The following is a 12,657-nucleotide window of genomic DNA, read 5'->3' as shown; positions in this document are numbered from 1 at the left end:
GATTGATTTAAATACACATAGTGAAGGTAAATTGGTAGGCTAGTGCCTTGTAACTATGTATGCCAAGTATCTTTCAATACTAGTTTTTTAATGCCATCTTGAACTAGCTTATTGGTTTACCAATATTACTATCTATATATAAAAAAAAAGATTGACAAATTAGAAATTACAACTCACACCACCTCAAGTGGCTGGCTGGGTTTGGACTTGTGACCTCATGCATAAACTCTCTCCTCCATTATTTGGCGAGAGTCACCACACAAAAACCATATAAAAAATTTAAAAAAATTTGAGATACTCCAGAGATTATTTCTCTTTGAGAGCTACAATTTCTGCATTGTTATTTTGCTAATTCTAATTGCTTAATTATCTTGCAAAATGGCCAAAAATTTTATTGCCATCTCCAAAACATGAATTTTCAATAACATGTAAACTAAGGGCCCTTTCACGAACATCTGTGGCTGAAGAAGGCATTGCTACCACAAACAAAAGCGGTCGTTGACATCTCAGCTGCAGGTGAGACACCTGGGCTACAATGAACCGATTTGAGAACCTCTCACAGGCTCCCCGAGCTACAGCTCCAGATCCTGCATGGTCCAGCTGCAGGAGACAGATGTTTGTGGATCCTACATAAGGTTTGTTCTGTCATTCCTATCATAAGTAAAATATGGAAATACAAATATAAAGAGGCATCACAACGGCAGTCTTTCTCGCATTTCAAGCTTACCCCCTCCCCCAAGGACGTAGCCCTGGGGTAGGCCCCCTCCGAGAGCAGTTAGCCATGGAGGGATTTTCTGTTACCTCCTAGGAGGGTTGTAATCTGGTTAAGAGCAGAACTTTCTTCTAATTACAGGACCTTATCTTGGGGAAAAAAGAACATAGCATTTCTGCTGATCATACCTGCCACTGGACCAGAGCAGATTTTTTCTTTCATAGATACGTCGAAATGCATCCCAATATGACATAATACATATCCAGAACAATGTGTGACTGTATGCAGACATTTTGATGCTTTTCTATTGCTTTTACAACAAGAACAGTAAAGCAGCTTGTACAGAGGACAGTATGATGAAAGTACTTGGATATTGTAAGTTGATCTGTTTGTGGTGAAGGGTTCTACCTCCAAGGGCAAGGACCTGGGTCTGATACCAGTCTACACCCGCTGGACGTGCTATGACTACATAATATGAATTAATAGGATCTTAGGCATTCCAGAGCATTACAAAAGTCCTATTAAAGCTGTACTTTCAACCTATCATACACAAAAGGCCATCAACAGCAGCAAAAAGGCATTGCTGCTCTGAGTGATATGACTATGATACAGAGCTTTAAAATCCAAATCCAAATAGGAGGAACCTCATCTTACAGTAAGAGCCTTGCCTTCTCTACCTAGTACCTATTTGACAGGGCATATACAACTTTGGCAATGGCACTTGGCTCTAAATGGGGCTAATTATTAAGCTGCTTTTCCAAATTTTGCATCACAATCAATCAGACTCCGTGGCTGCCATCGAGGTTGTAACTTCATTCTAAGCTTTGGGTGAGGTGGTGGAGGCAATACAGGAAGGGTTGACAAACTACACGACTGCTGCTGGCCTCCATACCGCTGCAATGATGAATTGCGGTCATCTGAAAGTAAAAACACATCAATACCTTCAAATCCATTCCATGTGTCCTTGTATGAAGCCATGCTCCTGCTGCTACCCCCTGTAGACCCTTTCCCTGCAAGTATGCCCGATGTTGTCCAGTCCAGGACCGTATCTTTTTCTTCTTTAACACCGTGTAGTGCTTGCAAAAAGGGAGATTCTCTGTTTTCAAATGAGTCCGTAAGGCAGGTCTGTGCCTCTCCAACCTCCTTCACATCATCATCATCAGCAGGTTGCCAGCTCAAGCCTAGTGACGTGTCTCGGAAATGACCTGGGCTTGAAAGACTCTTCTTGAATGGCCTCAATGTTGTTGCCAATTTAATTTTCTCATTACAGAACATGGTTGATACCAGAATGCTCTCCTTCCCCGAGGGATAGCTTGGGTCATTATCCCTTGGTTGTGTGGACATGGAAGGACATTTTTCATAATGCACCCACTTACGCCCATGTTCTTTTGGCATCCCAACCACTCCTTTGAATGCTTCCTTTAATAAGGATTGGCCCTCAGGATCTACTGAGCTAGTTTGATGTTTTGTCTCTTCAGCTGCATCATGGAGAGGTTCTCTCTTTATGCTGCTTCCAAATCCTTGAATTCCAAATGAGATTTTCTGGGCACGAGCGCGTTCTTCCTTCCAAAGGTCAGGGTTGTTGAGTAACTCCAGTACTCTATCCGCCTTTTTCCGAACAGTAGGCCCCCTGTCAATCCTGTACACATTGATAACCAGGTTATTACCAAGAAAAATGATTACCTTCTAATGATTATCATTTTTGCTTAGATTACTCTTAAGACAAATATGAAAGGAAACAGGCTGGTATTAGTGGCTATTCACCCTTGTTGGTCCGTAAAATTGAACTGGGAAAGTTCTTTCATGCGGAGGATGCCACCTCTGAACTCGTTTGAAAGGCTATTGGGCCCATGTGTGAGAAGATATTCCAGCACAACAAGCGTTTTGTACAGCTGCCTCCAAAGTTGCTTTCCATTCCTCTCCAATCTACAATAGTAATGATGTAGCACACTTAAAAATTTCTCTCTTCTCAGACTTAACATTGAAAACATTGCCAACATAACGGGAGGTAGCCAATCCCCAATGATTAAGCAGGAATGGAAAGCAATGGCTACCCCCAAAGTAGTCAGAAGATTCCTTGAGCGCGAAGCATCCAGAGGCATTACCAAGTTCATGGTATGGTGGCCTTAACCATTTCCACTCCAATCAAAGTAGAGCCACCCTTGGTGCCAAAACCCCAAGAGAGTCATGCACCAACTCCCTTGGCACCGCCAAGCAACCTCAAGGATCAAAGGGATCACCACGGTCCCACAACACCCCCATGCACCATGCCGCAACACCAACTCACCTAGTTGCACCTCCCTCTTGAAACCTGGATAACCTTGCTTACCACTATCATTTCCATCCCTTTAAGTCAACATTACAAGTAGACCTTTCACAACACATCGTATATAAACACTCCCCTCCCCTACCACCAGGAACCTTGCCAATTGTTCGTGTTCTACAAACAAACATTTTAAGAGAGTTGAAAAATATAGTGCCAAGTGTAGCCATTTGGTCTTCAAACAATGAGTATGCTGCATCACATGACATTTGATTGATCAAGAAGAACAACATGGTCCTGCTATTGCTCATTAACCTCACCACGCAACCCCCTACGCTCATGCTTCACTTGTACATATGTTATGTAAACCCCCGCATATCAAGTGTTAAGAGACAATATATACTTGGGAATGAGTAAATACCCCCCCACCCGGGCGGGCCTTTGCGCCCTGCCTCCCCCCTTCTCGTTTGCGCTTATGTGCCCCGCCTCTTGCTCCCCGCCCCCTCTGCCTTCCTTCTTCCCCTCCACCTACTCCCCTTTGTCAGCCCCCCAACCTTGTCCTTCCCCATCACTTCCCTCTCCCGGTGCTTCCCCTTCTTTGTGAGCCCCTCCCACCTTGCACCTTTTTACCGCCGCCGCCCCCTCCTTCGCCTTCCGGTCTCTCCGCCTAGCAACAGCCCCCCCTTCTTTTTGTTTCCCCTTTGTTTCCTTTGTTGCCTCTCCTCGCCTTCGCCTTGCCCCTTCTTCTCCAACCCTTTCGCCTCTTCGCCCTTCAGGTTCCTTGTAGGTTTTGGTGCATTGGCATCGTTCGGCTTTCTCTGGTCTCCACCCTTCCAGGACTCCTCCATGGTAGCCGCTTTGTTATCCTCAAACTGAGGCAACCGCCCCCTGCCTTTTCTTTGAAGAGTTGAATTTCATACCTAGAGAGGATTAGGGTGTGTAGACATGGATTATGATCAACATTTTGGCATAATAAGAATGCAAGAAAGAGATTAGAACTAATGACAAAACTATGGCATAATGTCAAGACGAGATTTTGCAAAAAGCTCATATGATATTCCATTAGATAGAGAGTCTTTATATAGGCTCAAGTACATCTCCATTAGCCACTAACTATGACTCATAATCTTAATTAATCTATCTCTAATCTTGTCTAGATTTCAGGACCACCTTCCTTGAAGTGAGCCCCACTTGAGACTTTTCTCACCTTCTTCTAGGCACCTTCTTTTGGCCTCCCTTTGGCCTAGACATTCCACATACACCTTCACATTTGGGCTTTCTTTGAGCCTTTGAACCTTAGTCCTATAACTAATGCACTCGTACAATTCATACATCATTTTCAAGGTCACATAGTACTCCCCCTTGCTCCTACCATTTACCCAACATCACTTGCTATGTTCACCAATCCCCCTCAATTGATGAACGAACTACTTTCCACCCCATATACACTGGATCTACACTCTTAGTCATTTGCTAGAGTGGTCTATCACAAGTGCCTCATAGGCTACAATGTTGGCTTAGGGCTTGAAGTTTTATACAAGAGTAAGCAATACAATGAGTGGGTTAAGCACAAAGTAGGAGAGGTGCCCTCTTCCATCAATTAGAACCATCAATTAGAAGAGATGTTTCGATGATTGGCCTCCTTCTTGGGAAGCCCCTTCATTTTGGTTTTTCTTTGATCATTAAGTTTGCTTGAGTCTTCTTTTTGTTCCAACAATCTTTCTCCATGTGACCTAGTTTGCCACAAAAGTTGCTCTTTACTCTGGCTCTTGGTCCTTTGGTGAAGAATGCTTCCTCATAAAAAGATGAAGGTCCACCCACTTTGACTTTTGAGTCTTTTCTCCTCTTCAATCAAGGCTGCTCAGTGCCGATGAAGGTGGGGTCGGGTAGATTTTTCAAGTTAGCCACCAATGGGCTGAATGCTTCTAAGGTCTTATGGGGCTGACCAAGGACCCAAGTTATATACAAGCATTCAGCCACCTTTTTGTACCACATAAAAATACAAGAAAACCTTGACACCAATCTCTCTCTTCTTCTCTCTCCTTTGTCTTAATCATGTTTAATCAACATCTTGTTCTTAATCAAGCTTAGGGCTGTGGATTAGTGCAGCAAGGCTTCCGCGCATGCAACATTGGTATCAGAGCATTCAAGCTCAATCCACTAAGCATAGTCCCAAGGAAGGTGCACAGTTCCAACAGAAAGAATGCAGTAGGGTAGCAGATGGAGTGGTCTACACAGGCGAAGATAGAGGAAGCATTCCTTGAGGGTATATACGTAGAACCAGTACATCATTAAGCTCTCAAATCAGTTCCAAAGGCCTAGCAACAGGCATGATCAGTTTTGGCAGGTGACCTGACGCTGTGTTAAGGGTAAGGGAAAGCAGGCATGGAGACAACAGCTGAACAGGTGCTTAGTTCTTCAAAAAGACTTGGAAGTGGAGATTAGGAGTGAAGGTGTTCATACAAAAATATTAGTCCGTTAAAGTAAAAGTCAATAGAAGGTCAAAGTTAGTAGTTAGCAGTCCAAGGAGGAAGGATGACAGTGTCCACCCCGTCATCAAGTTTAGTAGAAGGGAATGTCACATGCATGCCCATGCCCTGGCTAATCCTTTGCATGAACTTTAATCCTTGATTAATTATCAATTAATTCAACATTAAGGTCAACAGTGGTAGCATAAGTACCATCATCATCAATAGCATCTGAGGCATCATCAGTAGTAGCATCATCCTCAGCAGATGCTTTAGCTTCATCAGCACGATCAACATCATCACCATCACCATCATCATCATGGGGCTAGATGACCTGTCGGCAGTCGGTAGCACACAGTCGGCTGCCAGCAGACTATCTAGGCAGGAGGCGGTAGCAGCCAGAATAGGCATGACAACATGGTGGACAGCATTTAAGGCTAAGCACATAATTAAATGAGATTCATCCCTGGTGCATGTCCGCAGTAGGCCGACAGGCCCTGGTAGCTGGCCACATGCATCCCTTATAAGCAAAAAGGCATAATTCAGTCAATCATCCAGTTCATTCTCATCATTCATAAGTCTAGTCATCAATTAGCATGTAGAAAGGGGCCAAAAGGTCACCCCTATGGGGCTGACCAAGGCCCAAGAATGTACATAAAATCAGTCACCTTTTTGTAACATATTAACACAGAAAAACCTTGACATCAAGCTCTCTCTTCTTCTCTCTCCCCTCTCTTAATCATATGTTTATCAGCATCTTGTTCTTAATCAGGCTTAGGGCTGTGGATCAGTACAGCAAGGCTTCCGCTCATGCAACAAGAAGGCTTTAGCAATACCCCAATGGTAGACTTGAACCCTTAATGGCTCAAATTAAATTAATTGTGATTAGCACTAATCACTCTGTTAACAAAGGTAGTTTTTGATTAACAAACCAAAGAATGATTTGAAGATTAAAGCTCAAATACTTGTTGATTGTGCTCAACAAAAAAACATGTGCACCCTCCACATTATATGTGATGAGGTCACGGGTCAAAATCTTGCAAGATTTGATGAATGTGGAGGTCTCCGAGGTGCCACCTAGGAAGTGCCCACTAGAAAAGCACGTGTTCGTTCCAAAATATTGTGTTCTTTCCAAAATGTTATATCCAACACTAACCTTCACATAGAAAATCATCATCCTCTAGTGCCTCCTGCAGAAAACAAACTTTTTAAGGCTTTTGCTCTCTTACCTGCGGTGGAGGACTTGTACAATTCTTTCGTACTCTTCAAGTTCAAATGCTGCATCTGCTAGCACGGCCATAGTTCTCGTTTCTGGACCCCATGGATCCCCATTAGTGGCTTCCTCAGTCAATCTGCACAACAACAAAATAAAGAAGTGTTGTTTGCTGTTTGTCCTTGAGAACAAGAAAATGTGTAAAGGGACTTGAAAAATGTATTAAAACCTGTCAACAGACTTTTGAGCTTATTTACTCTGTGGCTATGCATGTGTGTGTGCAAAGCCTATATGACATCTCTCCTTGGGTGTGTGTGAGGGGCACCTTTAGTCGGTCATCAGCATCATTGATCACATGCATCACTGTAGACAAGAATACATGTGTCATGTCTACGGGGGCTAAAATTAGACTTTATGTCATGTGTACACCCGTGCCATGGTTTAATCTTCGGCATGAACTGTCTAATTAGTAGTCGAGCAGTATCAGAAGCATTATCATTAGCAAAAGCATCGTCGTCATCATCAAGTCAGCATGATCATCATCATCATCCTTAGCAGCATCACACCAACATTGACCTCAGCATTTACAGCATGGAGGGGCTCTAGGACCTTTCGGCAGCCATCTGACATCAGTCGGCAGTAGCCAGGGCCTAGGCAACAGGTGGCCAATCACATGGGACATGCAGTAATTAGTGCCCAGCATTAAATGGCACTATGCACAGCAGTTTGTGGCATTTTTATGTCCATCTATTGTCCAGCAGTAGGTCGACATGCTATTTACTGGCTGACTGCACATTCAGCAGTATATATAAGCATAACATCATAATTCAGCAGAGGACAAGTCATATAATCAGACATTTATTTCATCATTCAGCCATAGCAAGTAGAAGTTATGTAGAAGGGGCATAGGTCAACCCCTTGGGGCTGACCAAAGCCCTCATTCATGTAAAATCATCAGTTACCCTTTTGTAACACAGTAACACAGAAAACCTGAACACTAATCTCTCTCTTCTTCTCTTGGGGCTGACCAAAGCCCTCATTCATGTAAAATCATCAGTTACCCTTTTGTAACATAGTAACACAGAAAACCTGAACACTAATCTCTCTCTTCTTCTCTCCTCTTTGTCTTAGTCATAAGTAATTAGCATCAATGTTCTTAATCAGGCTTAGGGCTGTGGATCAGTACAACAAAGCTTCCGCGCATGCAACATTGGTATTAGAGCATTCAGGCTCAACCCACTAAGCTATGTCCCAAAGAAGGTGCACAGTTCCAATAGGAAGGATGCAGCAGGGTAGCAGATAGAGTGGTATACAACAGGTGAAGCTAGAGGATGCAGTCCCTGAGGGTAGGTACGCAAACCTAGTACCTCAGTAAGCTCTCAGACCAGTTCCAAAGGCCTAGCAACAGGCATGATCACTTTCGGCAGGTGACCCACCATTGTGTCAATGTTAAGGGAAAGCAGGCATGGGGACAACAATGAACAAATGCTCAGTTCTTCATCAAAGACTTGGAAGTGGAGATCAGGAGTGAAGGTGTTCAGACCCCAAAATATCAGTCAACAGAAGTCAATAAATAGTAGAAGTCAAAGTCAGAAAGCAGTAGCAGTTTAAAGGTCAAGTCCAGGGAGGAAGGATGACAGAGTTCCACCCCATCATCAAGTTTAGCAGAAGGGAATGTCACATGCACACCCGTGCCATGGCCTAATCTTCAGCATGAACTGTCTAATCCCTAATTAGTTAGCAGTCCAGTAGTATCAGAAGCATTATCATTAATAGCAGAAGCATCTTCATCATCATCAGGTCAGCATGATGATGATCACCATCCTTGGCAGCATCACACCAGCATTGACCTCAGCGTTTACAGCATGGAGGGGCTCTAGGACCTGTCGGCAGCCATCTGACATCAATCAGCAGTCGGCAGTAGCTAGGGCCTAGGCAGCAGGTGGCCAAGCACATGGGACATGCAGTAATTAGTGCCCAACATTAAATGGCACTATGCGCAGCAGTTTGTGGCATTTTTATGTCTATCTATTGTCCAGCAGTAGGCCAACAGGCTATTTACTGGCCGACTGCAACTTCAACAGTATATATAAGCATAACATCATAATTCAGCAGAGGACAAGTCATATAATCAGAAGTTTAGTTCATCATTCAGCCATAGCAAGTAGAAGTTATGTAGAAGGGGCATAGGTCAACCCCTTGGAGGACCAAAGCCCTCATTCATGTAAAATCATCAGTTACCTTTTTGTAGCATAGTAACACAGAAAACCTGAACACTAATCTCTCTCTTCTTCTCTCTCCTCTCTATCTTAATCATAAGTAATTAGCATCATTGTTCTTAAGTATGCTTACGGCTGTGGATCAGTACAGGAAGGCTTCTGCACATGCAACACTTTAGCAACCTGTCAGCCATTCTGTAAGATCTATTCTATGAAGGCACACACAGCTGAGTGAAGCTGAGGTGAACAATGCACATAGGTAGAATAGATGCACACTTGTCCCTGAGGCACTTGGATGAAGAGAATGGCATGCTCTGAACAAAAGAAGCAAGCATGTACATCAAAGAAAGGGACGAAATGGCATGGATGAGAAATGCAACAGAGCGGAAGAAGCCACAACACCAACCCCGAAGTCCCAGCAGTCATCGAAACCACACTTCTTGAGGTTCCAAGCACTGATGCGTGCAGAGTTTGAAGAACATGTGGTGGCACTATGCAACACATACACTTTTATATACCAATGGAAATTTCAGGTTATTGTTGGGATAAATTGGAGCTTATATGTGTGTAACAGTGTGTGAACAGCCCCTTAAAAGGCTGGTAGTATATCTGTGTGCATGTGTAAACCACCTCTTACGAGGGTGGATAAGCATGCATTAAATAAGGGTCAAATGGTTTGGTGTGAGAAAGGCCTATATAACAAGGGCTTGTACTTCATTTCAACATCAATCAAATGAGTATTTGAGTTGTGCAATCATCTCTCTCAAGCTTTGTCATCTCTCTCTCTCAACAGTCCTCTCTCTCTCTCTCTCTCTCTCTCTCTCTCTCTCTCTCTACCCTGAGCGACTCATGCCCACGCAACTTCACTTCCACCTGCTCCGTGGCCACCGCCCAAAGTGGCAGAGCCCATGATAAGGCAGCTGAGTGCCACCACTCAGCTGGCTGGGGGCGGCCAGGGGCGCGGGGGGGGGGGGGGTGTGGGCGGCTGAGCTGCCTGCCCTCCTGGTGGCGCTAGCTCGGGGGTCCCTTACCTGGGCATACTCCTTTTTCGCCCCTTCACCCCTCCCTTTTTTTTCATTGGCCACTTGCACAGGCAACTGTCCTGACTTCAGAGACATCTTATATGTTTACCTGCTATACAACTCTGGACAGCATGCTCTCCCCTTGGTGTACTCATTAACATCCTGCCACTACTACAACAGCATGGCCCTGTCAGTACCTACCTGGCGGACCAAAATGCAGCTTTTACTGATGCGAGAGGGAGTCTGGGAGATAGTCTCTGGCAACGACGAAGATCCAGGAGACATTGTGCCAGAAAAGCAAAAGATATGTCATCATAGTAGACATCTTCATTGATTAACCATCAACTCAGTTTCTATCACTTCTCTAGAAATGAAGGGCAGAAAGCCATGATGAAGCCTAATTCACTAAAGACAACACACACATTCACACACACAATAGCTGGTTGGCCAATCCTGAATTTTCCATTGGTATCTCCCTTCCCTATCAGCGAACATGCAGATTGGTGTTTCCTTCTGCATAAACCGGTTTAAGGATGATGACTGTTCTGCCTTCTTGAGCACAATGGGCTCTAATTTCTAATCCAAAGTGAGAGCTTGGTATCTAGCATCAAGAAAGCGGCAATGAATTGTTTTTGAGATGAAAGGGTAAGGTGAGGGTGCACCTTCAGACAAGGCCTCTTGCACTTCAAGAACAATCATTATTCATCACCGTGCAACCATTCCACTGCATGGGTAACCCAAAGCTTGGGCATATATATGGGTGACCCAAAGCTTCAAAACTTTACAACTCGGATACTTTTGGTGTCAGTTTTCAGATTTTCATTCCCAACCATCAGCTCTTCCCAAGTCATGTTGCTGCTGAATGAGGGCCTTGAAGATGTGCTCAAAGTTTGTGAAGATCTGGGGCTGACAATGATGCTAATTTGGCTGCTGTTAAACTGAGTGTCAGAGGGGCACTGTGAAATTGAATGCACAAATGAGGCTGAGAATAGGTAGCTTTTATAGCCCCCCTTTCCCCTTCTTTTTCCTTGTTGAACTGGGACGACCAGCAAAATATGGGAAATATCCCCTCTGCCCTGTCTTTAAAGATGTTCACATGCGCAGCCCCTGACTGGGCTGTTCTGGGTTGCCCAAAGGTGGCCAAAGCCTATCTAAAGGAAGCCCAAACTGCACCCCTTGCAGGACCTCCTGTCTGTGTTGATTTCCTCCCTCCATACTTGCTCCTGTCGTTTCCCAACCTGCCATTCTTAGAAAAACATTTCACAAGTGTGCACCTGCATCCCTAACCTCACCTTAGCATACAGGATCCAACAGTCTCAAATGCAACGTTGTACATTCAGCATACACGTTCAGTGTGTACACACAAAAACCTTTTGGAGAAATCATTTTCTCGATTGTCAAAAACTGAAAATTTGGAGATGTCTATGATTTGTTGAGAAAAATGCGTGCGTGTGCGTGTGTGTGTTTTGAAAAATCCTCCCTGTGTGTGTGACTGTGTATGTGTTAAGAAAAATGCTTTCTGTAATTCTCTTCTCTCTCTCTCTCTCTCTCTCTACACACACACGCACGAAAAAATGCAGCATAGCTCCCCATTGATCAGAAGAAGGTGTTTAACGCACAGCTCAATTCGCGAGACGTCGGTGAGAGCAAGGCGAACATCGTTGAGCTTCTCCCTTATGAAGTAAGAGGCTTGGTTTTTGAAGTCCTGCAGATCGAAACGCCCCATGGAACCACTGTTTCTTGTGTTGTAGAGAAGCAGAAAATGGGCTGCTCTCTCGAAAAATTTGCGTGGGAAACTAATGATTGTTTCATTCAATTGATGCCCTTTGCTTGGCAATGTGGAGACAGCATCGCTTTGAGAGGGTGACAAAGCACAACCAAAACTTGTGTTAGACGTACACGTGGATTCTCATGCACACAAGCATGTTTTCTTGGTGGTTGATAAAATTCCCCTAGCAATTATAAAAAAATACAGCAAATTAAAAATAAATTATTGCCTCGGAGAAAGGTCATTGCTTTTTTCGTTTTCTTTGATCTTGGCTCTAATTTGGTGCTTAATAAGATAAATTATTGTTGGGAGAACTTTCAATGTTTTTTCTTTTTGTCTCCTTTGTGGTCCACAAGTCTCGCGAAGGTGAAAACATCTCTATCCCTACATATTATATATAAAGGAAGAGTTTCACGAAGCTGTTACGTGGCAAGAATTTAGAGGTCCGAGACGCAGTTTTCGAGGTTAGAGGAGGAGTAGGCTCCTACCTGGCGAAGATGGGTGAGGTTACTCGTGTTTATAGATGAAGCAGGGATAAATGAAAAGGAAAAAATGGCATAGATTTCCCTTCACTCTTTGCAAGCGTGATTGTCAAATAAAACTGCCTAAATGCAAGAAATGCCATAACATGCCTCACTTCCATGTTAAGTGAACTTTTAGGCCTTCAAGTGTGATTATCAATTAAACTACCTAAATGCGAGAAATGCCATAACATGCCTCACTTCCATGTTAAGTGAACTTTTAGGCCTTCAAATATAATCCTTGGAATTGTATACAACCACCCCCACACCTCTCACCCCTAGCACCCCTAGCCCATGCACGCGCTCACACACACACACACATAAGAAAAAAAACCAACAACCACCCCCCCAAAAAAAAAGAACTTACCCACACAAAGGAAAAGCCTACCACACTCCACTATACTCTATGTCAATATCAAGTTGCATCTCCACAACAACTAATGACAATCCATGTCTCACATGATCTCTTTG

General features: G+C 43.8%; 1 protein-coding gene across 2 annotated transcripts; it reads right to left on the bottom strand.

The window, feature by feature from the left end:
* Positions 1–729: 729 nt before the first annotated feature.
* Positions 730–11,705, bottom strand: LOC147613057 (uncharacterized). 2 transcript variants are annotated; one of them, XM_086782027.1, is made up of 4 exons: positions 11,517–11,705; positions 6,673–6,795; positions 2,477–2,638; positions 730–2,351 (listed from the first exon to the last, which is right to left on the bottom strand). In XM_086782027.1, exons 1-4 carry the CDS (start codon positions 11,621–11,623, stop codon positions 1,457–1,459), a joined length of 1,287 nt encoding a protein of 428 aa, XP_086638153.1. In that variant the 5' UTR covers positions 11,624–11,705; the 3' UTR covers positions 730–1,456. The 2 variants fall into 2 exon arrangements, with proteins under 2 accessions (XP_086638153.1, XP_086638154.1); XM_086782028.1 differs by lacking the exon at positions 2,477–2,638.
* Between the last annotated feature and the right edge of the window lie 952 nt (positions 11,706–12,657).

Source organism: Cibotium barometz, chromosome 44 (assembly GCF_041138505.1).
Source record: "Cibotium barometz isolate CiBa-2024 chromosome 44, ASM4113850v1, whole genome shotgun sequence".
In the NCBI taxonomy this organism is placed as follows: Eukaryota; Viridiplantae; Streptophyta; class Polypodiopsida; order Cyatheales; family Cibotiaceae; genus Cibotium; species Cibotium barometz.
Note: the sequence above shows the minus strand (reverse complement) of the source record. Positions and strands in the feature narration are given on the sequence as shown.

Bases quoted from the DNA above. Each gene is read 5' to 3' on its own strand.
- LOC147613057 (XM_086782027.1), bottom strand. From the start codon at position 11,623: ATGGGGCGTTTCGATCTGCAGGACTTCAAAAACCAAGCCTCTTACTTC. The intron at 2,639-6,672 runs GTAAGAGAGCAA...TTACTATTGTAG, and splicing joins GTACAAGTCCTCCACCGCAG to ATTGGAGAGGAATGGAAAGC. The intron at 2,352-2,476 runs GTGAATAGCCAC...CAATGTGTACAG, and splicing joins AATTTTACGGACCAACAAGG to GATTGACAGGGGGCCTACTG.